Below are 27,842 nucleotides of genomic sequence, written 5' to 3' on the forward strand. Positions count from 1 at the left end.
GGGAAAGAATGCCAAGTTGGGAGTCAGACAGGGCTGAGTTCGCTTTCCTGCCCTACCATCGAAAGGCTCTGTGACGTTGGAAAGTTTCTTAACCTTTGAGTTCTCCAACCACCTCATCTTAAGAAAGTACAGATGGGTTGTAAAAATTAGAAATATATAATAAGACACCTAATAGTGCCGGATGCATACTAGAGATTCAGTAAATGTTTGAAGTGAACGAGATAGTTCCTGATTTCCTGTGCAGATTAAATAGCAGTAGGTGAAAGACAGAACACCAATACCACCACTTACATTTGTAGGATAGTTACGATAGACATTTTATCCAGCTTTGAAAATATTTGTGACTTTTTATAGTTTATGGCGGCAGATTTCCATGAAACTTGGTCCTAAACTGGAAGGAACTTTTCCTGCAACCTAAGAAAGTTATTTTCAACTGCTCTTTGCCCTTCTAGTCTCAGGTGAGCACATGGAAGCCAGCTAGCCTGTCAAAGTTGGTCCTGTCTTGTGCCTTTAATGCCATAATGAGGATGGCCAAACTTAGAGAGAGAGGGATGGCCAGGGTGATGTAAACGACCCAGGAAACATCCAGGTTACAATTACAAGCTCTGATGAGTCAACTCAGGAAGTTACAAGATTATGGACCTGACTCCAGAGCAAACAAACTGGGTGTCAACACATGGTCAAGGTGCTGAAGAAACATGGTAGGAAATTGCAGGGCAGAGTTGCGAAGACGGTAGTACCTTCATTTCTTGACCAGCTCATTTAATATTCCTAGAAGTGTTATTTCATCACATAGCTGGGGAAGTCCTCACAATTAAAAAAAATCGTATGTATATTAATATTGATGATCTCAAAAAGAAAAAGTGACGGTGTGGAGGGAGAGAAGGGTTGGATTGAATAGATTGATTCCAGAGGAACAGATTAGAAGCTAAAGGTTCATATCCTTACAATAGTAAATGTGGAGACCTAAGGCTCCGAGAGCTTCCAAAGGGAGAAACACTTAGTGGATAGTGGTGGCTAGTTTCATCCAATAAGGTTTTTCTGGGAATGATTGGGTGAAGAAAAGCTTGTAGTTTCACGTTTATTGAGCTGTGGACTAGATGCTTTACATGTTATTATATTTGCTGTTTACGGTGGCCTTAGGATGCAGGTAGTATTAACTCCGTTTTATAGATTGAAAAACTGAAACTCAGGGGTTAAATTCTTTGTCCAAGGTCACACAGGAGTAGTTAGAGAATGGGGTCTGATTGCCAAATGGCTTCCCCAAATAAGTGGTTGATACTTGAATGTTATGGGCAGACATTGGCAAAATGATGGTGGTAATACTCCTCGTAGTGGTAATAGTGATGGTGTTTTGTTGATGAAGATGAGTCTTGCAGGCAGTTTTCATTCCCAAATATTCAATATAGCTAAGAAGATAGAACAGAATTCTTTTGTTATCCTGGGAGCCACTGGCCTGTGGGTGGAGAGCATGGAGGTTTATGAGGTAAATGTCCTGTGGGCTTCCAGATGTCAACTGCAGGTAGAAGACTTTGGCATGTAGGTGGAAAGCACTGTGCTTTCTATCCACAGTGCCATATTCTCAGTCACTCGGGTCCTGCCCCTCCTGTTAAGCAGCAGGAGGCAGGCTGCTTGTGCCCTCTTTACCATGGGTTATGGCTCAGACATACACATTTTAGTATATCATTTGGCTCATATAAGGCCTGAGGCTCAAAGGCTACTTCAGGAGAAGCAGAGAGGGCATGAAGGGGCTGTGCAGCTTTTTCAGATGAGGGTGCTGTGGGTTTCAGTCAGGATCTTTGGTTAGGCTATATTGATCGGCTTTGGCTGTGGTGCTCTTCTAGCAAGTGTGGTCCTAAGGCTGTTGGTTTCTTTTCTAGCTGGTTCTAGTGAGCCCTACTTCAGAGCAGTATGACAGCCTACTTCGGCAGATGTGGGAGAGGATGGACGAGGGATGCGGAGAGACCATATATGTCATTGGGCAGGGATCAGGTGAGCATAGTTTTCCTTTCACTTTATTTTAAAAAATTATTGGGCCGGGCGCGGTGGCCCTGCCACCTGTAATCCCAGCACTTTGGGAGGCCAAGATGAGTGGATCACCTGAGGTCAGGAGTTTGAGACCAGCCTGGCCAACATGGTGAAACCCCATCTCTACTAAAAATACAAAAAGTTAGCCGAGCGTGGTGGCGGGCGCCTGTAATCCCAGCTACTCGGGAGGCTGAGGCAGGAGAATGGCTTGAACCTGGAAGGTGGAGGTTGCAGTGAGCCAAGATCGCACCATTGTGCTCCAGCCTAGGCGACAAGAGCGAAACTCCGTCTCAAAAAAAGTAAAAATTATTTAGAGCACATTTTCCCCTCTTTTTGAACTTTTCTGCTTATGTGTCTTAGTTATAGTGATTCTTTAGTGTCTGCCGAACTGTTTGGAGTACATGAAAGTACAAAGCGAATGTTAATTCTGACCTTAGTGGCTATGATACGGTTGACTTGAAAGATTCACTTTCCAAGCAGTTTTATAGATGCTTCCTTCTTGCCTCCAGTACTCTCCATTTGCATAAGAGGAAATGAAGCACAAAGCAAAGGAACTTCTTGTCTAAGGTAATAGGGCAAGCCATAGTTAGGTCTAGAATTAAGCTTATTCCTGGGCTGCTGGAGGTCTTCCCTTCCAAGCTCTGTTTACAGATCCCATTGTTACTTATTTTCTGCTTAGCTGCGGACTCTGTGATTCTTCTTGGTGTCGGCACAGAAAAGATGCCCAGAATTCCTCTCTTCAGTCAGGCTCCTTGCCCCAGACCATACTGACCATTTAGTCTGGATAGCTGGGATAACAGAGGTCATCAGACACATAGGCTTGTAACCATTCTGAAAGGGACTAGTTATTGTTCTCCAAGCTGCTTATTCCTTATAACAGAACCTACTATTTTAGAGGAAGGCAGCCCTTACAACAATCCCAGAGTATATTACGGTTTTTTTCCCCTCGTTGCTCCTAGTTGGCAACTTCAATACAAGACCTGCCTTCGTCTTCATTATGGGATTATCTTTGCTGAAATGACAACTGGGGTTCTTAACGATTAGGATTCAGCCCATACCAGCACTTGTCTCTGCCATCTTTGCAGGAAGTCCAGGTGGGCCTGGATGCATCATTAAAGAAACACTTTTCTTTGCTGAAGGTAGGCTTTGTAAAGCCAGGTAATAATTCTTTTGTAGTTTGAGTTGAAGACTGAAGAAATCTCAAAATCATTCTTAAACTATTTGACACATATCTATTAAGTATCTTCTAAGGCTTGCGACTGTTGCAAAGCTCTTTTGGAAACTTAAAATCTGGTCCCTGCCCCAAGGAGGAAAGAAGGCATATACACAAATAATCTCCATGGGAAACAGTATTTGGAAATGTAAGAGTGACATAAGGAAGAAGGATTTGCTCTCCAGATGCAGCTGTGCCTTCCTTTGAAATATCTTTCATATCTGTTCTTTCCTTCCCATCCTTGCTGCTACCTCCCTAGATGCGGGTCTTACCACCTAAAGGAAGGCATGGTCAGAGAGATAGGCAAACTAAGAGGTTGCACATCAAGAAAGGGAGAGAGTTGATTAGCATTATCAAGTGCTACAGAGGCAGCAATGAGTGCCAGGTTCAAAAGAAAAAACATTCCATTTGTTAAGTAGGAGATCATTGGTAGCCTTTTGAAGCTTTGATGTCAGGTACACATCTGGTCTGCTCTAATAAGATGAACCACTCAAAGATCACTTAATGATTGTAGAATTTCAGAAACCACATATAGGTCAATTTTGACAAGTGTTGAGTCTGTTCTTTGAAGACCCAGATTCTTTTTTTTTTTTTTGAGACGGAGTCTCGCTCTGTCGCCCGGGCTGGAGTGCAGTGGCCACGGATCTCAGCTCACTGCAAGCTCCGCCTCCCGGGTTTACGCCATTCTCCTGCCTCAGCCTCCCGAGTAGCTGGGACTACAGGCACCCGCCACCTCGCCCGGCTAGTTTTTTGTATTTTTTAGTAGAGACGGGGTTTCACCGTGTTAGCCAGGATGGTCTCGATCTCCTGACCTCGTGATCCACCCGTCTCGGCCTCCCAAAGTGCTGGGATTACAGGCTTCAGCCACCGCGCCCGGCTGAAGACCCAGATTCTTAAGACTCCCCTTTTCCCTCATCCTTTTATGTGGACTCAGTGAATTTTACCATGCCTTGACAGCTCACAACTAATTAACCCACCCATGGCAAAGCGTAAGATGTCAGACATTTATTAACACATCTGTATACCCAAGCATCATCCTCGAATCCACCAGGTGGATGCCATTAGATTCATAGTGACTCCTCCTGCTGGAATTATTTACAAATAGAAAGAGATCATAACTAGTTAAACAAGTTGAACATTAAACAGAAGATGAACCCAGATACAGGGCCCCCAAGGAGTCAGTTTCATCAGTGATTCCCTTGCTGCTTCACCTCTGTTTATCGCATCCTTTCTCTGTAAAATGGGAATAATGACACCTTCCTCATCCTACCTCAGAGAAATTTTGCATAGAGAAATGAGACATTTAAAAATTATAACCAGTGTAGAGGAATGTGCTCTTTAAGTATACATTCTTAATGTTGTTATTTTAAAAGGGGACGGTCTGGCCTAATCTATAGGATCTGGAGCCTGGCAGGCTTGGATTTGCCTACTGAATCTTTTCCTTGTCTTAAAATGGGGATAATAATAGAATCTCTCCCATGGTGTAATAGTGAAGATTAAATGAGAATTCGAGGAGATCATCGGGAATAGTAAGCATTACATAAGTGTTAGCTAGTGTTAGTAGTTGCAGTAATAATTGTTTTAAGGGTCCCAGGTTGTAGTTGATTTATCGTGAGATTTCCTTCAAAAAGAAGGCTCATGCCTATAATGCCAGCACCTTGGGAGGCCAAGGTGGGCCAATCACTTGAGGTCAGGAGTTCAAGGCCAGCCTGGCCAACATAGTGAAACCCCATCTCTACTAAAAATGCAAAAATTTAGCTGGGCATGGTGGTGCACTGCTGCAATCCCAGCTACTCAGGAGGCTAAGGCACAAGAATCACTTGAACCTGGGAGGTGGAGGTTGCAGTAAGCTGAGATGGTGACAGAGTGAGACACTGTCTCAAAAGAAAAACAATAAAAAAAAATAAAAGTTCAGGGGACCTAGGAGGAGTATTAAGTCTTTTAAAATTATTATGATTATGATTATGATTTTTGAGACAGAGTTTCTCTCTGTCGTCCAGACTGGAGTGCATTGGTGCAATCTCACTGCAACCTCTGCCTGCTGGGTTCAAGCAGTTCTCCCACCTCAGCCTCCCGAGTAGCTGGGACTACAGGTGCCCGCCACCACGCCTGGCTAATTTTTGTATTTTTAGTAGGGACGGGGTTTTACCATGTTGCCTAGGCTGGTCTCGAACTCCTGACCTCAGGTGATCCGCCCCACCTCAGGCTCCCGAAGTGCTGGGATTACAGATGTGAGCCACCACACCTAGCCGAGGAGTACTAAGTCTTTGTGGAAGAGTCAGGAAAGGCTGTGAAGAGGAGCTGCCCCTTTAATTGATTCTAAAGAATGAGTAGGAATTTTCCAGGTAGATGGAGGGAATAGTGAATGGGCAGAGGAAACCATTCTCACAAAGGCGTGGAGGCATTGGAGACAGGAGTATATAGTGGACCAGAAGTAATCCAGTGGGATGAGTGGAGAGTATGAGGTACTGAATGGTAGGAGGAGAGGCTGGGCAGAGGAAGGCAGGGCTCAGATTCTCAGGGTCCTTAAATGCGAGGCCACAGAGGTTAGACTTTTATTCTGAAAGTCTAGGGAGTCTTTGCAGCCTGTAGAAAAGGAGAATACATATAAGAAAGGTAACTGAGCCAGCAGGATGGAAATCTGATTAGCGTCTGGCATGGCTGAATATGTGGCCTTTAGTAATTGGACCTCTGCAGCTTTTCTCCTCCACCTTTGTCTCCACTTCCACAGAGTGAGGAATGTGATGCATGCTGGAGACGGGTAATGTGACTGACCGAGAGCCCTGATGGACAAGGTGACATTGGTGATAGCCCTTGGTGCAGAGCAGGACCTGAAAGAACAGGGGCAGGGGAGATTGAATAGAATTTCGCCAGCCTTCTCAGGAACACTCCCAGCAAGCCCTTCTCTAACCGGGAAGGCTTTCACAGCTCACTTGGCCGTGCATTTAGAAACTCCTCTTCCCAACCGCTCCCTCTTTGTTCATTTGTTTTACATTTTACAAACATTTGAGGACTTGATGTAGGAAAGGCATTGGTTGTGGGGCATCAGGAAATTGTTGCGGTATGTTGCTTGTTTTCAAGATGCTTATGTATTGTGCGGGGAGGGGAGGATGTGTATCCAAAACACTGTTGCACAAGGCAGTACTTTGCAAATGTAAGGGAGACACAGACGTTTGTGGGCAGAATGAGTAGGATTTTGCCAGGAGGAGATGCACTGTTAGGCTTCCAGGATAGGAAATCATGAGCAAAGGTGTAGAGCTAGGACCCTGCAGAGAACCCCAGCACAAGGAAGGGGAGTGCTGTGTGTGTGATGGGGCCGCTTGCACTGGGACAGAGCTTACAAGGGGAGAGTGAGGAGGGAGTACGGCACAAATGGGGAGGCTGTTAAGCAGCTGGGCCTGGGGAGCCGTTCAGAGGCTTTGACTTGAAGTGACAGCATCAGAGCTGTGCTTTATTTAGGACCTTAAGGGGTTGGTTGGAGGGAATAGACTGAATTTGTAAAGACAAAAGTTAAGAGTCTGTTGTGGTGGTTCAGGTAGAATAAGAACTTGAATCAGGCTGGTGGCTGTGGATTGGCAAAAAGGGCAGACATCAGGGAAGGAGGCAAGGTAAAATGCTAGAATCAGGAGGACTGGACTGAGGAGACTGGTGGCTAGAGAGGTGGTATTGTCATTGTCAGAAATAAAGAAGGAACTGGTCAGGCAGTAAGAGGAACCCTTGCTCTAGAGGAAAAGGCTCTAAGTTTGGAATCTGAAGACCTGAACTTATGGCCCCTCCCAGCTCTGAGATCTCCCTAGGTTCTTTTTACCCCACTGTTAAAAGGGAACAGTAATGCCCACCTCATAAGATTACAGTGAGAAATAAAATGCTTTATTAACATTGTTAGTGTTTGTGCTGTTTAAAAGAGGGTTGTGGTGGGTGTTGAGTTTGGATATCAGACTTCTAGGTGTTATCATCCAGGCAATTGGAAATTCAGTCTGGAGTTCTGGGCATAGGATGGTGTTAGGAATGAGTGTTTTTATAGTTTTCTTCTTTTTTTTTGAGACGGAGTCTCGCTCTTTCGCCTGGGCTGGAGTGCAGTGGCCGGATCTCAGCTCACTGCAAGCTCCGCCTCCCAGGTTTATGCCATTCTCCTGCCTCAGCCTCCGGAGTAGCTGGGACTACAGGCGCCCGCCACCTCGCCCGGCTAGTTTTTTGTATTTTTAGTAGAGACGGGGTTTCACCGTGTTCGCCAGGATGGTCTCGATCTCCTGACCTCGTGATCCGCCCGTCTCGGCCTCCCAAAGTGCTGGGATTACAGGCTTGAGCCACCGCGCCCGGCTATAGTTTTCAAAATGACACCTGAAGCCATAGAACAAGATGGCCAAGGGGAAAGTTTGGAGGAAACAGAACAGGGCCACTGAAGACTACTGGAAAAGACTGGCATTCAGGAGACAGGAGCCGGGGACAGGGGTGGGGAGGAACATCAGGAGAGGTCAGGTGATGCGCAAGCAGGGCAAGAGGGAAGTGCTTCAAGAGGGAAAGGCAGAGTGGCCAGCAGTATCGAATGCTGTGGGAATCAAGAAGAGGGCATTAGATAGAGAGTTTAGAAGACCACTGGTGGGCCAGACATGATGACTCACGCCTGTAATCCCAGCACTTTGGGAGGCCGAGGTAGGCGGATCACCTGAGGTCAGGAGTTCGAGACCAGCCTGGCCAACATGGTGAAACCCTGTCTCTACTGAAAATACAAAACTTAGCCGGGCATGATGGCGGGCTTCTGTAATCCCAGCTACCTGGGAGGCTGAGGCAGGAGAATCGCTTGAACCTGGGAGGCAAAGGTTGCAGTGAGCAAAGATTGTGCCACTACACTCCAGCCTGGGTGACAGAGCGAGACTCCATCTCAAAAAAAAAAAAAAAAAAAGGCCACTGGTGGCATGTGACAACTGCAGTTTCTTCTGTAGTGGGCAGATTCCCAGTGAGTAGATGGTGGGGTAGTACAGTCAACATGCGTTGATGACTCGAGATGTTTGATGGTGAAAGGAAAAACAGGAGATGGTAGCTTTGCAGATAAGCAGGGGCAAGGGAAAGGGGGTGGTTTTCCTTTCCTTAGTTTAGGAGCTTGTTTGGAGTGGGAGGAGGAGAAGAAGAGACAAGGAGAATACTTGGTGCGGGGGAAGAGAGTCACACATGCTGAAGGGGTTAGCCAGCTAGGGAAGGAACAGGGGCGCTTGGAGACAGGACAGCTGGGAAAGGCTGAGGGAGTGATTGTGGAAATTAAATTCAACACCTCATGGAAAGCAGCTGACAGGTTGTCATATAGTAGGAACTCAATAACTGTTTTGTCAGTTGGTCCTGCCTTCTGTCTGATTCCCTTCCTTGTCCTTAGCTCAAACTCATTTCTCCAGCTGCTTGCTGGACATGTCACCTGAGCCACCTCAGTTAAAAGTCTTATCTCTAAAATGTTTCTGAGTTCCTCCCCCATTTTCCTCCATCTTTCTGTCGTCATCATCTCTTGCCTGCATTATTAGAATTACTTCCTAACTGGACTCCCCATTACTGGTCTCTCACTTGCTGGTGCACGCTCGGCACTGCTACCCAGGAGATCTTTTTAACCCACAGCCATCTGATCATGTTACTCCCCTGCCTTAGCCCATGGGTGTCTCACTGCCTGGTGCAGAAGGTGTGTCGCTGCTGTTTGTCTATTGTGCCGCTTCCACCTCTCATGTGGTCTCCCGCCACTCCATGTCACCCATCCTGCTCCCCAACACACTGAGCTGCTTCCTGGTCCCCAAACGTGCCATGATCTGCCACGCCACGCTTTGTTCCTCTAGCTAGGATGTCCTTCCTCCTTCTGCAGGCCCAGCACTTGTTGACCTAGCTTGGCGTGAGTCCACTGCAAAACTGTCCTCGGCTTCCCCAGGCAGTGCTTTATGTTCTGTTCGCACAGTCCTAGAGTGCAGCACTCGAGCTGTATTGCAATTAATTAATTTCCTGTCTGCCTCCCCCACTGGGCTGTGAGCTCACTAGGGGCACCTGTAGTCCTAGTACCCAGCATGAGGCTTGGCATAAAACCTGGGAGAGCCTCAGTGACTGTTGTTGAATGAATTAGCGAATGCTCTGCTTGATGAGGAGGTCTGTGGCACTGTCATGTTTTAACTTGGTGTGTGCCCAGGTTTTCTCTCAGGTAGAGAGGACCCCTGTTCCTCTGCAGTGCTGGGGTCAGGGGGTGGTGGCCTTTGTTAGGTGGGGTTCCTGGCTGGCTGGTTGGCATGCTGGTTGGTCAGGACTCTCTCTCCTGCTGATGTCTGGGCTCTTGTCACCAGATGGGACTGAGTATGGGCTGAGTGAAGCTGACATGGAGGCCTCCTACGCCACAGTGAAGAGCATGGCGGAACAGATAGAGGCCGATGTCATCCTTCTGCGGGAACGGCAAGAAGCTGGGGGCCGCGTGCGTGATTACCTGGTCCGGAAACGAGTAGGAGACAATGACTTCCTGGAGGTCAGGTGAGGAGGTCTCAGGACGGTTTGGGGTCCCCATTCTTTTTTTCTTTTTCTTTCTTTCTTTTTTTTTTTTTTTTTAATTAGACAGAGTCTCGCTCTGTCACCGAGTGTGGAGTGCAGTGGCGCAATCTTGGGTCACTGCAACCTCTGCCTCCTAGGTTCATGCCATTCTCCTGCCTCAGCCTCCCAAGTAGCTGGGACTACAGGCGCCCGCCATCACGCCCGGCTAATTTTTTGTATTTTTAGTAGAGACGGGGTTTCACCGTGTTTGCCAGGATGGTCTCGATCTCCTGACCTCGTGATCCACCCGCCTCGGCCTCCCAAAGTGCTGGGATTACAGGCATAAGCCACCGCGCCCAGCCAGGGTCCCCATTCTTCACGGAAGTTGGTGACTGAGCCTGTGGCATTCGGCATGTCAGCTCCATCCTTTCCCCTCCTGAGGAGCGGAAAGAAGTGTCCGGGTGTCCGGGGACGTGGTGGCTTCTTGCTCTAATTCTGCACTTCCCTGTCCCTTTGGAAGGAGCACGAGAGAGGCCAGCCGCACATTCTGTGGCCATTCTCTGTGGGTTTGTTTCTTTTCCCTTCAGCCTGTGAGTCTGGAAACCAGGGTCATGGAGAAGAGCCTTTTGTGCCTCTGGTAGCCTTGCGGCTCTTCCTGGCAGCACCCACAAGCTAGTGGGAGTTAAGGGAGATAGCTGCTGTGGGAGTCTGGACCCTTCTGATGACTCTTCAGCAGCAGCTCCAGGAACCTTCCCACTGTGCTCCTCCTGCTCAAGGAGGAGCTGTGAGCCGGAGGGGATCAGGGCAAGCCTGGACTTGCGGATCCAGTTACTGGGGTTGTGAGTGGTCACTCCACTTCACTCACGCACTAACTCTCACACAGATGTATGGGTTCATCTACATGCAGGGTAGCAGTGGTGGGCAACGTGGATGCTGGCAAAAGCACGCTTCTGGGGGTCCTGACACATGGGGAGCTGGACAATGGCCGAGGTTTTGCCCGCCAGAAACTCTTCCGCCACAAACATGAAATTGAATCTGGTCGCACCAGCAGTGTGGGCAACGACATTCTGGGCTTTGACAGTGAAGGCAATGTAGTGAACAAGCCTGACAGCCACGGCGGCAGCCTGGAGTGGACCAAGATTTGTGAGAAGTCCACTAAAGTCATTACCTTCATCGACTTGGCTGGTCATGAGAAGTACCTGAAAACCACTGTCTTCGGCATGACAGGCCATCTGCCTGACTTCTGCATGCTCATGGTGAGTGGGAGGCGCCCCAAGGAGGAGAGGCTTCAGCAGGGCTGCATGGGTCTGATTATGTCCAAATCTGAAATTGTTCTGAGACTGAGGCCTGTTGGTGTGGGGCTTTAACATCGGGTGAGGCTGGCAAGTTTTGCAGGGGTGCCCAGTCCTCTGAGTAATGGTCTTCTCAAGGCTTGAACCTTGATCTCTCCCATACATTAGGCTAGGGAAGGGATCCTCTTGGTAAAAACCAGGTACCCTTGAAGACCTGTCTTATTTTTTGCAGAGGCATAGAGGAGGGTTTCTCCTGGGGCTTACTTGTTACCTTCAGAAATGTTTTCTGCAGAGGATTGGGCTACTTTGAGGAGGTGACACCAGGTAGGTAGTACCTTCAGAGGGGGAGGCCTGGGGAAGAAATGGAGAAGACAGCCATAGGAGGCACAGGCCACATTCGAGAGGCCCGGAAAGGTGGCCTCCTGGAGCCTGGGAGGAGGATAGGCCAGTGCACAGCCCTTGTTGAGAGGCTCCTGTGTGTCTGGTACTGTGTGAGGTCTGATGATAACAGCAATGAACAGGACTGTCCAGAGGCTCCCAAAAAGCTTAGGGTCAAGTGTGATTAAATTTTTAAGTAATATTCCCGCTAGGAACATTAAGAACAACCAGGCCAGGCGCAGTGGCTCACGCCTGTAATCGCAGCACTTTGGGAGGCCGAGGCGGGCAGATCACGAGGTCAGGAGATCGAGACCATCCTGGCTAGCACAGTGAAACCCCGTCTCTACTAAAAATACAAAAAAGTAGCCAGGCGTGGTTGCAGGCACCTGTAGTCCTAGCTACTCGGGAGGCTGAGACAGGAGAATGGCCTGAACCCCGGGAGGCGGATCTTGCAGCTAGCCGAGATCGTGCCACTGCACTCTAGCCTGGGCGACACAGCAAGACTCCGTCTCAAAAAAAAAAACAACCAAAAAATTTTTAAGCAGCTCATCTAATAGATTTAACTGAGAAAGAAAGGGAGCAGAGGACTCCGTGTTAGATCCCATTGCTAAACTTGCCTTTGTGAGCCACTGATCTTCCTCCCTGGACAGACAGTGGGAGTGCCGAGGGGAGTGGCAAGACCTATAACCTCGTGCACGTCTCCACAGCTTCCACAGCAGGAATAAGGAAGAGGGAGGGCGGGAAGGGAGAGAGTCAGAGACACACATGCCTTGAGTGTTCCCTTGGCAAGGCCTTCCCAAAACCCTTCCCCATTTCTCGATTCCTTCAGCTGCCTGTATTAATAAATGCAGTAAACATAAGCATCTGTTCATAGCAGACTTGATCAAGTTGCTGCACAAACACAGGTTCTCAAGCAAATTCTCCCCAAACTGGAGAGCGGTAAAGAGAGGCTGAGCATGCTGTGTGAACACTCGTAGGCTCTCTGCCTGAGGCTTTTGGGACCTCAGCGTGCCTTCATTTTCCATGTCCTTGAATGTTGCAAAGGGCCATGATGAGCTTCTTGACTGGGCTGAGGAAAGCTGCTTGCCAGGAAGGGATCTTAGCGGAAGATCCAGAGGGCATATTTGGGGAAGTTGTTGGGTTAATATTAAGAAGGGTATAGAAACTGATTGAGAATAAGCATTTTTCCAGCTGAGCTACAGTGAGTAAGACCAATTAATGGAAATGTCTTACACCCTGGACAAAAATGTTACATATATATTATCTGACTTTTTGGTTGTGATCCAAATATTAACATTTCTGTAGAAAACAATGAGATATTTCATTATAGTCCCATGGCATTTGACTTCTAGGAAAAAATATTTAAAATATATAGAAAACAAAGCCGTAGAGCACTCTCTTCTCCAGGTTGGGAAGAGCAAAAACAAGTCTGCCTTGGGTTGGAAAGGTGGCTGAAGGACACAGGAAGACATAGGGAAGACTGTGGAGGTGTCCTGGTGGAGGGAGGGGGATGTGCCAGCTGGGGTGACTCATCTGGGAGCCATGGAAACCCAGTGGGCATCCCCATGACACACTGGAATGGATAGGGCGCTGTGTAAACACATCATGGCAGTTTTTCTTTCAGATTTTCTTCTAGTTTAGTATGGTACAAAATAGTGAAGAGTTTCCTCCCAGAGGCAACCAGGATTTCCAGTTTCTTGTGTAGCTGCTGGAGATATTTTGTACTCAGACTAGCAAATTTGTATATATACTCTCCCTCCAATTTTAAACCTTCAGAAAAGGTCAAATAATAGTATAACGAATATCATAAACCCACCACTTAGATTCAGCAATCATTAACATTTTGCCATATTTATATGCATAATATATATATGGTGGGTACATATGTGTTTATATGTTTTTTATTTATTTATTTATTTATTTTTGAGATGGAGTCTTGCTCTGTCGCCCAGGCTGGAGTGCAGTTGTGCACTATCAGCTCACTTCAGCCTCTGCCTCTTGGGTTCAAGTGATTCTCCTGCCTCAGCCTCCCGATTAGTTGGGATTACAGGCACGCGCCACCACACCGAGCTAATTTTTAGTATTTTAAGTAGAGACAAGGTTTCACCGTGTTGGCCAGGCTGGTCTGGAACTCCTGACCTCCAGCAATCTGCCCACCTCGGCCTCCCAAAGTGCTGGGATTACAGGCATGAGCCACTGCACCCAGCCCGATTTAATATTTTTTAAAGAGACAAAGCCTCACTCTGTCACCCAGGCTAGAGTGCGGTAGTGCGACTATAGTTCACTATAAGCTTTCAAACTCCTGGGCTCAAGGGATCCTCCCATCTCAGCCTCTTGAGTACCTAGGACTATAGGCGTGCACAACCACGCCTGGCTAATACTAATTTTTTTAGAGACTAGATCTTGCCATGTTGCCCAGGCTGGTCTCAAAACTCTTGACTTGAAGTAATCCTCCCACCTTGGTGCCTCCCAGGGTGCTGGGATTACAGGTGTGAGCCACCCTGCCCAGCCAAGTATATATGTTTAGTTTTTTTTTTTTTTTTTTCTGAATCACTTGAAAATAGTGGAAATGTCTTCACCCCGGACAAAGTCACAATGTAGACATTGTGACTTTTCACTCCCAAACAATTCAGCATACAGTTCCTAAAAGTAAGGCCTGTGTCCCACTGTTTTCACAATCAAGAAAATGAAGAATAGTTACCTAATATCCTCAAATATCTAGTCTGTATTTATATTATTTCAGATGTTTCCCAAATATCTTTCAGCTGCTTTTTTTAAGCCGTGAATCAGTCACCACTTATCCCCCACCGCCTTTTATTTTCTTTGAGATGGAGTCTTGCTCTGTTGCCCAGGCTGCAGTGCTGTGGCACAATCTTGGCTCACTGCAACCTCCGCCTCCTGGGTTTAAGCGATTCTCCTGCCTCAGCCTCCTGAGTAGCTGGGATTACAGGCACCCGCCACCATATGCAGCTAATTTTTTTATTATTATTATTTTTAGTAGAGAAGGGGTTTCAGCATGTTGGCCGAGCTGGTCTCAAATTCCTGATCTCAGGTGATGCACCCGCCTTGGCCTCCCAAAGTGCAGGGATTATAGGCATGAGCCACCATGTCCAGCTGACCACTCACCTCTTTTTATGATAGCATTCTATATACAACTTACTTTTTTTTTCCCCCGTTAAAAGCATATTTTGGAGATTAGTCCATATCAGTAGATAAGGAATTTCTTCCTTCTTTTGTACAGCACATTTCATACATGTGCCCTGATTTTTGTAACTAGTCATTATGGTGATATTTGGAAACATTTGTTGTTACTGGAAGGATAGTAACAGTAATAACAGGTGCAGTTGCTTAAACACGTAGTTCATGCTAGTTGTGTGCTGGACCCTTCATGTGTGTTGTGACATTTAAACATCAAGTGACCCTCTGAAGTGGATATTGTTATCCCCCCATTTTATAGATGGGGAAACTGAGGGCCAGTGATGTTAAGTTGAATCAATTTTTTGTTGTTGTTGTTTATGAGACACAGTCTCGCTCTGTTACCCAGGCTAGAGTGTAGTAGCTCCATCATGGCTCACTGCAGCCGCAACCTCCCAGGCTCAAGTGATCCTCCTACCTCACCTCCCAAGTAGCTGAGACTACAGCGTATGCTGCCATACCCAGCTAATTTTTCTTTTTTTTTTTGCGGGGTGGTGGGGGGAAATGAGTTTCACTCTTGTTGCCTAGGCTGGAGTGCAATGGTGCGATCTCGACTCACCGCAGCCTCCACCTCCCAGGTTCAAGCGATTTTCCTGCCTCAGCCTCCTGAGTAGCTGGGATTACAGGCATGTGCCACCACGCCTGGCTAATTTTGTATTTTAGTAGAGACAGGGTTTCTCTCATGTTGTTCAGGCTGGTCGCGAACTCCCGACCTCAGGTGATCCGCCTGCCTTGACCTCCCAAAGTGCTAGGGTTATAGGAGTAATCCTGTGTGCCTGGCCTTAATTTTTGTATTTTTTTGTAGAGACGGGGTCTTACCAGGTTGTCCAGCCTGGTCTCAAACTCCTGGCCTCAAGTGATTTGCCTGCCTTGGCCTCCTAAAGTGGTGGGGTTATAGGAGTGAGCCACCGCTCCTGGCCTGGATTCACTTTGATGGTTCAAGACAGTTGTTTCCCTGACTGGGTTTATCTTTTTTATTGTTTGCAAGTCTCCTCCGATTTTGACACCCCACATCGTTGAGTCAGGGGTTAAAGTGATTTTTGCCCAGCCCGGCTTTCATCCACATCTGCCTTTGAGCCCCTGTGTCCACCCAGCAGCAATCTCTTTCTCTCTTGTCCTGACAATTCCTTTCTGTGTTGGGGCAGGTGGGCAGCAATGCTGGCATCGTGGGGATGACCAAAGAACACCTGGGCTTGGCACTGGCACTCAATGTACCTGTCTTTGTGGTAGTCACCAAGATTGACATGTGTCCTGCCAACATCCTGCAAGGTAAGTGAAGCCTCCAGCTAGCAGCCGCTGCTCTGATGAATGCTGTCACCTGTGTGCCTCCAGGTGGTCTGCTACCACGGCTTTAGCCCAGAAACTTCTTTTCTTTTTTCTTTTTATTTATTTATTTTACAATATGTTTTTATTTTATTTTTTTTATTTTTTGAGACAGAGTCTCGCTGTGTCTCTCAGGCTGGAGTGCAGTGGCGCGATCTCCGCTCACTGCAAGCTCCATCGCCTCCCAGGTTGATGCCATTCTCCTGCCTCAGCCTCCCGAGAAGCTGGAACTACAGGTGCCTGCCACCACACCCGGCTAATTTTTTTTTGTATTTTTAGTAGAGACGGGGTTTCACCGTGTTTGTCAGGATGGTCTTGATCTCCTGACCTCGTGATCCACCCGCCTCGGCCTCCCAAAGTGCTGGGATTACAGGCGTGAGCCACCGCGCCCGGCCAATATGTTTATTTTTTTATATGCTCTGCATTTAACACTTCAGCAAAGAAAATAATAATTTCAAAATGCAATCCCTGGATCCAATAAATATCCTTTATAATCCATGACACTAATCAATATCTAGAAATATATGTAGACAAAGTTAGCTAATGAATAAAATAAATAAAATGACTATGTAAACTATAAATTTCAGGCATGAAGGATCATGTATGATCAGTTAAGTCACTCTGCCACTTTTTAAAATAATATTCACATTTGCTTCAATCACATAAACGTTCATTGCAGGAGTTAAATTTGACTGCTGATAACAACTGAAAGCTGTGATCTTTGTTAGCTTAAAAGAAAATTCAGTTTAATACAAAGACATTTAAGATGAAAACTTTAGGACCCTTGATCAGAAGCTTTCAATGTGTGTTGCTCTACTTTGTTGTAGGCAAGATTCAAGTAAGGCTAAGACAGAAGAGTGTTTCCATTGAAGACATGATCTAAGAATTGCCTTCTACAGAGGTGAATTATGTTCTGTAGAAACTAGCTAGTTAGCCACCAAGATGTTACCAATAAAGGATTCCTTGTACTAGCAACTAACCAAGCTTAAAAGGCCCTAGCCAGTATTATGAAAATAAAACATTTAGAGTAATATTTATGAATACAAACACAATTGGTTCCTTGCCTTCTACAGATAGTCATCTATAAAATGATAAAAGGTTTCAACTGTGGTTCCTCTCTGGGTTGAGAAGGTGCAGATACACATGGGTGACCTACCGATTTACCTTCTGAAAGTACTCTTTGGAAGCAGCTGGATTTGGCTTGATTGCAGGAGAATCTGGTGTCCAGTTTGCTAGGCAGACTTCTCCATGGGTTTCTACATACTGGAACGCCTTCACCAAGCAGAGGGTCTCTTCCACGTTTCGGCCCACTGGGAGATCACTGATGCTCAAGTGCTTGATGACTCCATTGGGGTCAGTTATGAAGAGACCTCTTAGTGCAAGACCAGGACCTTCTAACAGCACACCGTAGTCTCAGGAAGTTTGCTTAGATCTGACAAGAGTGGGATGTGCATGTGGCCCAAACCACCATTCTTTCTTGGTGTATTTATCCAGGCAACTAAAGTGGGAATCCACTGAGACCACAACAACTTCACAGTTCACATTGTGAAATTCCTTAGCTTTGTCACGAAAAGCAACAATTTCTGTAGGACACACGAAGGTGAAATCCAAAGGATAGAAGAAAAGCACCAAATATTTCCCCTCAAAGTCATCAAGGCTTAGGTCTTTGAACTCTCTATTGACAATGGCTGTACCCTTAAATAGGGTGCATGCTAGGCGACAGCAGGTGCATGTTTTGAGGAGCTGGTGCTAAAGAATTTTGCTTGACCAGAACCAGACCATAATATGTTTGTCAAGCTCGTTCTTCCCAGAAGCAGCAGGCCTGAGGGCTGCAGTGGCAGAAATGCCCCAAGGAATGGCACTCACATGTCGGAGCAGCCTTCCCACAGCAGCTGCCATCTTCAGTGCCCGCGGGTGAAACTTGCTTTGTCTTGTACTTAGATCTTGGCCTGAATTTCCATCAGCCCAGAATCTTCTGCTACTTCCTCCCCTATAGTTCTTGGTCTGAGCACAGCCTAGAATTATCCTCTTCCTTGTTCCTTCTGGTTCCAAATGCAGAAATTTTGAGCTCCTGAATCTGGCATCTCTTTTCAGGTGACCCCAGGCAGAAGGAGTTGGGCTCTACCAGCTAAGCTGGATGTATATGGGGAAGTTTGGACAGTGGGTCTGATTACCTTTTACCACCAAAGCTTTGACACAGGGTTGCAGGACTAGGCCTTCGTGCCTTTCTCCCTCACTGCTAAAGATTGCAGAAAAGTATCCCTTTGGGAGGCCTCATAATAAGGTCTCTCTAGACTTCTAAATATCTAAGAGATCCTTTTTGTTGGATGAGATTTTTTTTCCAGGAAATAGTGCATTCTGAGAACTGAAGTGTGAACTGAATTGTTTTTCTTGGGGACCCTCAAGTCACATGCTTACAGGAGGCAGCTCGTCCAGGCACAAGAGAAATCTGCCAGGTTTCAGACGCAGAACCCTAGAAAAGAGGCCCCATCTTTGCTTTTCTTACTCTAGCAGCACCCAAAGTTTTGATCCTCGTTTTTGCTTCTCCAGGCATTGTGGCATTTAATACTGGTCCATCTATCTGTGTCTGTCTCCTGCTTGCATCAGTAATGAGTGGACCCATCTTGCTCTGGAAGCCTGGCCAAAGAGAAGGTTGTGTCCCCCTAATTCTGTTCCATTTCACCCTTTAAGAAACCCTGAAGCTGTTACAGCGCCTGCTGAAGTCACCAGGCTGCCGGAAGATCCCTGTGCTGGTGCAGAGCAAGGATGATGTGATTGTCACAGCCTCCAACTTCAGCTCCGAAAGGTAATGGGTAGGGAGCGCACACTTCAGACAGGCACCCTTGCAGGCAGGACCACAGTGAGTGATGGGCCTGGAGTGGCTGTCAGCTTTGGCATGAGGTCTCATGAAAACACCACATCAACACCTCTTCCTATTCAGAGATTGGAAAAAATAGAAGCTTCCGATCTTAGCCCAGGGTCTCCCAAGCCAGCATTGTTGCCCAGGGGCAATATCATGTAACCCAGATTGTGAGGTGCTGGCATTCCTGAGGTTGGCATCCCGGCTGAGACTTCAGTGTCCTTATCTGTGAAATGGGAATAACATTCCCTTCCCTGTAGGGCTCCTGTGAATGTTGGAAATGAATTATGTAGAGCACTTAATGCCCTGCCTGGCTGATGGATGGTAAATATGCAGCCATTTTTGTAACTCAGTTTTTTATATTGTTGTTCCTCAAAAGCTCACTAATCATAGATAAGTTTTGGCATTTACTCATTAGTGTATTCTTTCATTCCATAAATATTTACTGGATGTTTGTTCTGCCAGACTCTTCATCTAAACGTTGAGGATTCAGAGTTGAATTGAACACAATCCTTGTCCTCAAGGGGTTCAGCTCCTTGGTTAGAGATGCTGTCTCGATAATGGTGAACTCTACCAATTTTGCCTCTTTGCCCAGAGCTTGGTCTATAGTGCCAGGCCCAGAGCAGCCTGGCTTTTTGCCTATGCCTCTACCCTGATGTGATCCTCAGTACCATCAGTTGGCCAGCAGAGGGGGCACGTTTCAGACAGCCCCATTTGAGCTTGTTGATATTGTCCAGTGCCTATTCTGTGCAGACACTATTCTAGGAGCTGTGGGGAATGTATAATTCCTGATCTCAAGGATTTTAATTCATTCACCCTGAGTAGGAGCGATAGAGACCATTTACAGGACTCCGATGAAAAATCAGATGCAGTAATGTGTAACAGAGAAAAAGCTCTCCAGGAACTCAGAGGAGTTAAGAGTGTCTACCCAGGAAGGGTTTCACGGAAGAAGTGGTATTTGAGATGAGCTCTGAAGGGTGAGAGAGCCTGGTAGTTGCGTAAAAGGGAAAGAATTCAGGAAGGAAGGTCAGAGTGAGCAAATCCACAAGGGCAGAAAAGTGCCAAGGTTTTAGGAGAAGGGAAAGTTCTCTGGTGTGGCTGCAATATAGGAATTTGTGAGAAGTGAATCTGCAGAGATGGCTACAAACCCAAGCAAAGGGCTGTGAGTGTTGGGAGAGGGATTTGGAGTGTCTTCTCTGCAGCGGAAAGGCGGTTAAGGATTTTAAGCAAGCATGCGTGTGCTTGAGGAAGAAGCAGTCATGAGGTTCCAAACTAGGGCAGTGGTGGAGGACAGAGAGGAGAGGACAGGTGTCAGAGACAGAACTGAGTGAGAGAAGAAGGCCTCAGAGCAGGGCTAGCCAGGAACTTGCTAGGTCAGGGCAGAGAGGTCAAGCCCTTGGAAGAGGGAGACGTGGGGTCATGAATAGCAGCATCTGCTCCTCGAGCCCTGTTGCTGCCCCTGCCCTGTGTCAGAGCAGGAGCTAGCCTCCTAAGTGCCTCTCCTTTCTTCCTCTCCTCCCTCTGCTTAGGATGTGCCCAATATTCCAGATCTCCAATGTTACAGGCGAGAACCTAGATCTGCTGAAGATGTTCCTCAACCTCCTCTCCCCCCGCACCAGCTACAGGGAGGAGGAGCCTGCTGAGTTTCAGATTGATGACACCTACTCCGTCCCGGTGAGTGGCTCTGGGCGGGTGGCTGGGTAGGCATTTCCTACAGTGGCATCAGGGGGTGAGTCTGTGCTGGGGATGCACTTATGAGGCCAGGGTCTTCTCCTTGGCAGGGTGTGGGGACAGTGGTGTCGGGGACAACACTGAGAGGCCTGATCAAGCTGAATGACACACTGCTGCTGGGCCCAGACCCCCTGGGTAACTTCCTGTCCATTGCTGTCAAATCCATCCATCGCAAGCGCATGCCTGTCAAGGAGGTGCGGGGAGGCCAGACAGCATCCTTTGCGCTGAAGAAGGTGAGTAGCGATGATACTGAACACTCCCCTCAGACTCCATCATGCTAGGCTCTGGGCCAGATGCCTTACCCACTCCAGTCCTCATGGCTGCTCTGCAAGATCGGGATTACTGGCCTCATTTTTACAGATGATGAAACTGAGGCTCATAGCCCAGAGACTTGCTCAAGACCCACAGCTTGTAAGTGCTAGAGTGAGGAACGCCTGCCTTCTCTGCTCTGTTCCTCCCTCTGGTGCCTGAGCAGGGTGGCCTGAGCTCAGTGGTGAGGTCAGATAGGAGTATCCTTGCTGTGCAAGGATCCTTCTACATAGGGCCATTGGGATCTGTGCCAAATCCTCTTCCCATTCAGCCTTCTATCTTCTGGGGTTTGGGGTGGGTTCTAGTTCTGGGGTCACCTACCTTTACCCACCAACTAAATTAACCAGGAAAAGTAGGACTTTCTTCCCCACAGTGGTCAGGTCATGCTCACCTGTTCCTTCCCCGTGAATGCTTGCCTGCCTTTGCTTCCTCATTCGTCCTTCATGGCCCAGCAGCTGAAGTGCTGATTCCCACATGAAGCCTTCCTGAACCCCAGTAGTAGTGTTGAGTCTTCCCATGGAGCACTGAGGCTGCTCGTGCTGTCCACCCTAGAAGACCTGTGGTCCAGGTGGTGAGGAAACCAGGCAGAGTTGGGGTGGTCCCTATCCCTAGAAAGACTCTTGGTCCCTGGGACCAGGGGTGAAATCAGAAGGCATCATTGTCCCTGAGGGCTGGGGCTCCCTCTTTCTTTCAGATCAAGCGCTCGTCCATCCGGAAGGGCATGGTGATGGTTTCCCCACGTTTGAATCCCCAAGCCTCCTGGGAGTTTGAGGCCGAGATTCTCGTCCTCCACCACCCCACCACAATTAGCCCGCGCTACCAGGCCATGGGTAGGTGTCTAAGGCCCTGCCAGCCCAGGAGGCCCTCGTGCTAGCTCCCCTCAGAAGGTGCTCCAGCAACCCAGGCCCCCTAGTTCCAGCTGCAGCTGGGCGGTGGGTCTCCTTCCTGTTTAGTGATGCTGTTCCTTCTGTTCCACCCGTGAGCTGCAGTGTTGATTCCTTCCCACAAACACTGAGGGCTGGGCTCTGAGGCCCAGACCTGTCCTCAGGGACCTCACATGCATTCCTTCAGCAAGGTCTGCTGAACGCTGCTGGATGCCCAGCGGTGTTGCTAAGGTGCCGGGAACAAAGATGAGGTAGATGAGCAAGGATCCTTCCCCGCAGAAGCCCACAGTCCAGCGAGGAGGCGCATGTGCAGAGTGTGCTGTAATCCCAGGAACTAGGACCCTTGTCTGCACAGGGCCTGGGGTTGGGGGATGATGGGTGGGCATTAGCTGGAGGAAAATGTGGGAGATGGTAAGGCAGGATCAGAGCCAAGAGCAGGCTTCACAGGGGTCTGTAGCCCCAGAGATAAGCCCCCACCCTTCCACAGCTTAAGCGTATTTCATGCTTTTACTCACTGCCTCCCTTGTCCTGAAGCCACCAGGTGGCTCCAGCCTATCCTGACCTCTGGCTCCCTTGACAGTGCACTGTGGGAGCATCAGGCAGACAGCCACCATTCTGAGCATGGATAAGGACTGTCTGCGCACGGGGGACAAGGCCACTGTACATTTCCGCTTCATCAAGACCCCTGAGTACCTGCACATAGACCAGCGGCTGGTGTTCCGGGAAGGCCGCACCAAGGCTGTCGGCACCATCACCAAGGTATGGCCGGGGCAGACCTTGCCTGCCTCCAGGAAGCACTCAGGGGCCACCCTGAGCACAGGGCAGAGGTTTAGTCATTGCCATGGGAGAGCTGGACCCACTGAGGTGTAGCCTTGGTGCCATCTCTCTACCCCCTTAGAGGTATCCCATGGCCTCCTGTCCTGGGCAGTGGTGGTGACCATGGAGAGGAGAAGGTAGGGTTAGGGTATGGTTTGGAAAGTCTGGGCCCAGCCAGGCTCAGCCTCCAAGGTGCTATCACAGGTTCCTGTGGCCTCGCTGGGGCCATGTCTAAGGTCTCCTCTCAGAGCAGAGGTCTGGTTGGAGTGAGTGCAGGGAATTATGGGCCTGAGTTCTCTTGGGGCTTAAGCTGTTTGTGTGTTCTGGACAGTTGCCCACTGCAGACCTTACCCTTGGTCTTGGAGGGGCATTTGATAGAGGGGTTTGACCCCTGCTCCGTACAAAGGAGGTACTGGCCCCAGCCTATCTGAGATCTTGGGATCAGTCTTTGGCTGACCTTGCCTCTAGAAAAGGCAAGGCATGGTCACCCTGGGGCTACAGATGTCCTCGAAGGCCTGCATGCTCCTGGGACTGCTGAGTTTGGCCAAGCCTGCAGCAAACATTGTAATGTCCTCTGGGACTCATTGGGCTTCTTTTGTGCTTTGTATGAGAGAGAACTTGGGCCACAAGGTAAGATTGCAAGTCAGTTACTTCTGGCTGACAGCTTTCAAGATTTCTGATAGCCAAACTTCAAATGTTTCCAGCTGATGAGACATTGACTTGGTCTCTTTGGGAGGCCTGGAGTTAACACTTGCCCTAGACTTTTGTTATGGGAGCAGCAGCAGGGTCCTGGGGCTGGAGCTGCAGCTCACGCTCTGAGGAGTCTCCACCAGCTTAGCAATGAGAGCCCGGAGCTCCACTTGCCAGGTTCTGTGCAGGCTCTGGGCTCTGGGGGCTGGACTGAGCGGGAGGTGGGAGCAAGGTTCACCGATTTCCCTGTAGGAACAACAGCTGTAGCAGAGAAGAGGATAGAGCCTTTCTGGGCTGGGCAGAGGCAGGAAGTGAGGCATGAGCCCAGGGCCATAGCAGTCCTGGGCTACTGAGCGGGGATGAGAATGACTCTTCATCCCCACTGCCTCTTGTCACGTCCTTCCTGCCATCTGTCTTGCTCTGAACTGGCAAGATCAAGGAATGAGGAGTCCCTGGGAGAAGGGGGCTGGGGGTGGGGGGGTAGCCAAGCCAGTGCCACTGCCCTGCAGCTCCAGCCTCAGCCTCTCTCTATGGCTCCCACAGCTCCTCCAGACCACCAACAACTCCCCGATGAACTCCAAGCCCCAGCAGATTAAAATGCAGTCGACGAAAAAGGGCCCCCTGACGAAACGAGACGAGGGGGGCCCGTCTGGTGGGCCAGCAGTAGGAGCACCCCCACCTGGAGATGAAGCTGCCTGTCTAGGGGCTGGGCAGCCAGCTGCGTCCAGCAGTCTCCAGCCTCAGGTGAGCACGGGCCCCTCGTGGCTTTGGCACGGTGGTGGGGGCTGTGGCTTCTACCCTGATTTGGCGAGGGTGACATGTAGGCAAGCCTCAAGCCTGGCTAGAAGGTCTCCTCAACAACTCTGGCACTGAAGTGCTCCTAAGTGTGAGGCATTTGTCTCTAGAAGCTATAAGGCAGTGCTTTCCAAAGCAGGGAATACAGCCCACCTGAAACCAGTTTAATTGGCCCTAACTAGCATTTGGTTTTAATGAAAAAAAAATAGAACAGAAAAATGTCGAAGCTTCCCTTTCATAGTAAGTCTTGCAAGTATTGCTGGTGTGAGTGTCCAGGTGATATATGTGTGCACTGCAGTCCAGCAGGTTTGAGAGACACTGCCTTAGAGGGTCCTCCTCTGTCCCGTCCCTGATGTGCACACATCCTGAAGGGCAAGTGGCCTTGGGATGTGCCATTGAGCCTCTTACCCGGCCTCTCCTGCCAGCTGTCTCCTGCAGGCACTCTCTCCTGGCGTGAAGAAGGCCTGGTGCCCCTTGCACCCCTCTCCCCAGCATCTTTCTCCGTTGTCCCCTCATTGGAAAAGGAGGCTATGCCTGGATCTGTCTGTCCATTCTGTTATCTGTCTCCCATTGGGTCTTTCCTCTGGTTCGTTCGCTTCCTTTCTGTCTCTCCTGCTCTGCTTTGTGCTTCTCTGAACATCCGCGTCTCACACCCTCATCACATGTGTCCTACCCACCCTGTTAGGAAGGCAGGGCAGGCACTGGCTCCATTTTAGAGAGAGAGGGGAGGTGTTGCATGCAGAGTGGCCCAGGAAATTCCTGGGCAGGCTGGGGTGAAGACAGACCACGCTGCCTGCTCATGCATCTTCCGTCCCCCTCTCCCCACTGCTCAGCTCCTCTGCTCTCTGGCCCTGCTCCCGATGGGCCAGTGCTTCTCAAGCTCCTTCTCTCTCTTTCAGCCCAAGCCCAGCAGTGGAGGCCGGCGACGAGGGGGCCAGCGCCACAAGGTGAAGTCCCAGGGGGCCTGTGTGACTCCTGCCAGCGGCTGCTGAACCTTCTCCTGGCCCACCCCCACCACCCAAAGGGTCATCATACTCTGGCCACCGTTCCACCAGATGGGCAGAGCAGCTATGACCGCCACCCAGCCCTCCTGCTCAGGCCACAGCCGGAGCCTCCGCATTGCTCCCACCCCCATTTTCCAGGGGGGTTGTAATTTATAAGCTGAGGAAGGCAGCCAGACCTGGGGGACTAACCATCTCCCACTGTCCTCCCCACCTTCTTCCTCACTCTCACATTTTTTGTACATCTGGGCCCTTAGTTTTTATTCTGTTTATTATACGTCTCTGTCTCTCTCTATTGTGTGTGTGTGTGTGGTGCAGGAGTGCCACCCCCAGGGCCATGTCAGCCTCTCTTTTCTCCTCCATGGCTGCCTGCCTGCATGTCTGTCTCTTTGAGAATCCTCGGGGCCATCAGGGGATGTCAGGAGCGGAAGGAGCCGCTCCCCTATCTTGCTGTTCCTCTTGGCACTCAGGGGCCCCTTCCATGGAGACAGACTGGGTGGAGGGACCTCTGGGATTTGGTGTCTGCTGCTGCCAGAGCAGGAACCCCCAGTCTAGGACTTGGGCATTTTAACAGAGAGAAAGTAGTGGCTTCTCCTTTTCTCTCTCCTCCTTTTTCCCTTTAAGCCCCCAAACAGGTCATGCCCAAAGCTCTCTGGTTATAACCTGGAGACATGTGGAGGGGAGTAGTAATGAGATTGTAGGACTCTCCCCATCCAGGGCCCGGGCTCTGACCCTGACCCTGACCCTGACCCTGGCCCTGGCCCTGGCCCTGGCCCTGGCCACCGACCCAAAGACAGCTGGTGGGTTTCCCCTTGGAGACAATCCTGCTTTTGCCTGGGCCGGCCCTGGCTGCCCTCAGCTTTTGCTGATCTGCCCGGCCTGGAGCCTCCCCTCACCCCGCTTCTTGTTGGGCCTCAGGCACTGGTTACCAAAAGGGTGTCTGGGTCTGCTCAGGATCATGTTTTCTAGCACCTCCTGTTGGAGGGGTGGAGGGATGTTCCCCTGAGCTAGGCTGAGACTAAAACCCCATCTTCCCCATCACGTCACCCCCGTGGCTGCTACAGGAGCACAGTAGTGAAGTCCTGAGCTCCAGGTTTAAGAGACAACTGGACCGTGGGGAGGGCAGGTAGGGGTTAGTGAAAAGACACTTCCAGGGTTAGCACAGAGCATTTAGCCCTCTGGAAGAACCCCTGCCTGGGGTGGGACTGTGCAGGCCAGAGAAGGGGACATGGGCCTGAACCCACCTGGACTGACTGCTGCACTGAAGCCACAGATGTAGGGTAGGCTGGTGGGCAGGGGTGGTTCCTTCTCTAGCCGGGGCAGACACCCAGCTGGCTGGGTCCTTCCTCAGCCTTGCCTCCTCCTGTCCCCAACCCTTTCCTTTCCTCCTGCTTGCGGACTGCTGGTCCCCTCTCCTCCCCTCCTTCCAGCTGTTTCTAGTTACCACCTACCCCTGGCCATGGACTGATCAGACCAGCATTCAAAATAAAAGTTTGTTCCAAGTTGACAGTGTGGTGCTCCCTGCCCAGCCCCTCCAGGTGGAGGTGCTGCCACGGGAACGCAGTTGCTCTGCCTGCCCTGGGGCCCCTGGCAACAGCTGGGAGCAGGGCAGTGCTGTGAGGAGCCCAGCTTCCCCTGTCAGGCAGGCGTGGCTTCCATGTTCAGGCTCCCTCACCAGCTGGTGACACGGGACAAGCTTACCAACCTTCTCTGAACCTCAGTTTTCTCATCTACAAGAGGCAAAGCCATACATCAAGGTTGTGTGGATTCAGAGAACGTGAGGCCCTGGGGTGTCCTGCACATGGGAAGGGGTTGCTCAGTGAGTGGTCTGCACGCCGTTAGCCACCCTGCCACCTCTGTGCCCTGGGCAGGCTCGAAAGGAGAGCTGTGGCTGAGACTGCCAGGGGTCTAGACGCACGCTCCTGTTGACATTCCCAGCAACCGCCCCTGAGGTCGATGTTGTGTTTTTCTTTTTCTTTTGTTTGAGACTTGAGTCTCGCTCTGTTGCCAGGCTGGAGTGCAATGGCGTGATCTCTGCTTACTGCAACCTCCACCTCCCAGGTTCAAGCGATTCTCCTGCCTCAGCCTCCTGAGTAGCTGGGACTACAGGCGCACGCCACCACACCCAGCTAACTTTTTGTATTTTAGTAGAGACAGGGTTTCATCATGTCAGCCAGGATGGTCTCGATCTCCTGACCTCGTGATCCGCCTGCCTCAGCCTCCCAAAGTTTTGGGATTACAGGTGTGAGCCACTGCACCGGGCCTGTTCTGTTTTTCTAGTTAAGGAAACTGAAGCTCAGAAGTGTCACCAGCAGGTGTACATTCCCGTGCCAGCCTTGCCCCCCGGCTTTTCCCAGGCAGGCTCCTGCGTGTCCGCTGGCCCCAGCCCAGTCCTCTGTCTCTAGGCTGCTTCCCTCCTGCTCTCTGTCCTGACTCTGGCCCTGCTTACAGGGGCCACTACTTGCTGGTGCCTCCATAGCAAGCCTCTGGCATTGAGCCCCCTGGCATGGGAGGGGCTGTGGGGTCTGGGTTCCCACAAGGCTTAGCCATGGCAGAATCTCATTTTAACTCTTTGCCCCTACAAGCAGCAGTACTTGCCAGAACCATTCTTGGGATTCAGCTCTGGCGACCACCTTGGCCTCTGGCCGCACTCAGGAGGGTGGGGTTGGATTTGTGTAGCTGCCAGGCCCACACCTGCCAGCAGGGGGCTGACTGGATCCACGCTTTACTGTGTTTAACGGGGGTAGCGGGGTCCCTACAGCCCTCCCAGCTAAACATTTGGAACAAAACACCAGCCCTTTTGTAGTGGATGCAGAATAAAATTGTTAATCCAATCACCTCGAA

At 49.6% G+C, this 27,842-nt stretch overlaps 1 protein-coding gene and 1 pseudogene across 3 annotated transcripts in view; one reads left to right on the forward strand and one right to left on the reverse strand.

Annotated features, from left to right (window-relative positions):
- The window catches only part of GTPBP1 (GTP binding protein 1), a 29,085-nt gene extending 1,243 nt beyond the window's left edge, over positions 1–27,842 (forward strand). Inside the window, exons 2-12 of one of the 2 annotated variants that reach the window (XM_033189786.1) lie at positions 1,881–1,992; positions 9,547–9,727; positions 10,632–10,980; positions 15,735–15,858; positions 18,604–18,718; positions 20,302–20,446; positions 20,554–20,736; positions 21,507–21,642; positions 22,277–22,455; positions 23,746–23,946; positions 24,897–27,842. In XM_033189786.1, coding sequence (XP_033045677.1) covers positions 1,881–1,992; positions 9,547–9,727; positions 10,632–10,980; positions 15,735–15,858; positions 18,604–18,718; positions 20,302–20,446; positions 20,554–20,736; positions 21,507–21,642; positions 22,277–22,455; positions 23,746–23,946; positions 24,897–24,989 — 1,818 coding nt within the window. In that variant the 3' untranslated portion in view covers positions 24,990–27,842. The remainder of the gene's footprint in view (positions 1–1,880; positions 1,993–9,546; positions 9,728–10,631; positions 10,981–15,734; positions 15,859–18,603; positions 18,719–20,301; positions 20,447–20,553; positions 20,737–21,506; positions 21,643–22,276; positions 22,456–23,745; positions 23,947–24,896) is intronic. The other variant, XM_033189793.1, reaches the window with a different exon arrangement.
- LOC117070527 lies at positions 16,709–18,447 on the reverse strand (annotated as a pseudogene). Its single transcript, XR_004431951.1, has one exon. The product of XR_004431951.1 is annotated as a thioredoxin-dependent peroxide reductase, mitochondrial-like (transcript).

The sequence above is a fragment of the Trachypithecus francoisi genome, unplaced genomic scaffold (assembly GCF_009764315.1).
Source record: "Trachypithecus francoisi isolate TF-2019V2 unplaced genomic scaffold, Tfra_2.0 Contig01580, whole genome shotgun sequence".
In the NCBI taxonomy this organism is placed as follows: domain Eukaryota; kingdom Metazoa; phylum Chordata; class Mammalia; order Primates; family Cercopithecidae; genus Trachypithecus; species Trachypithecus francoisi.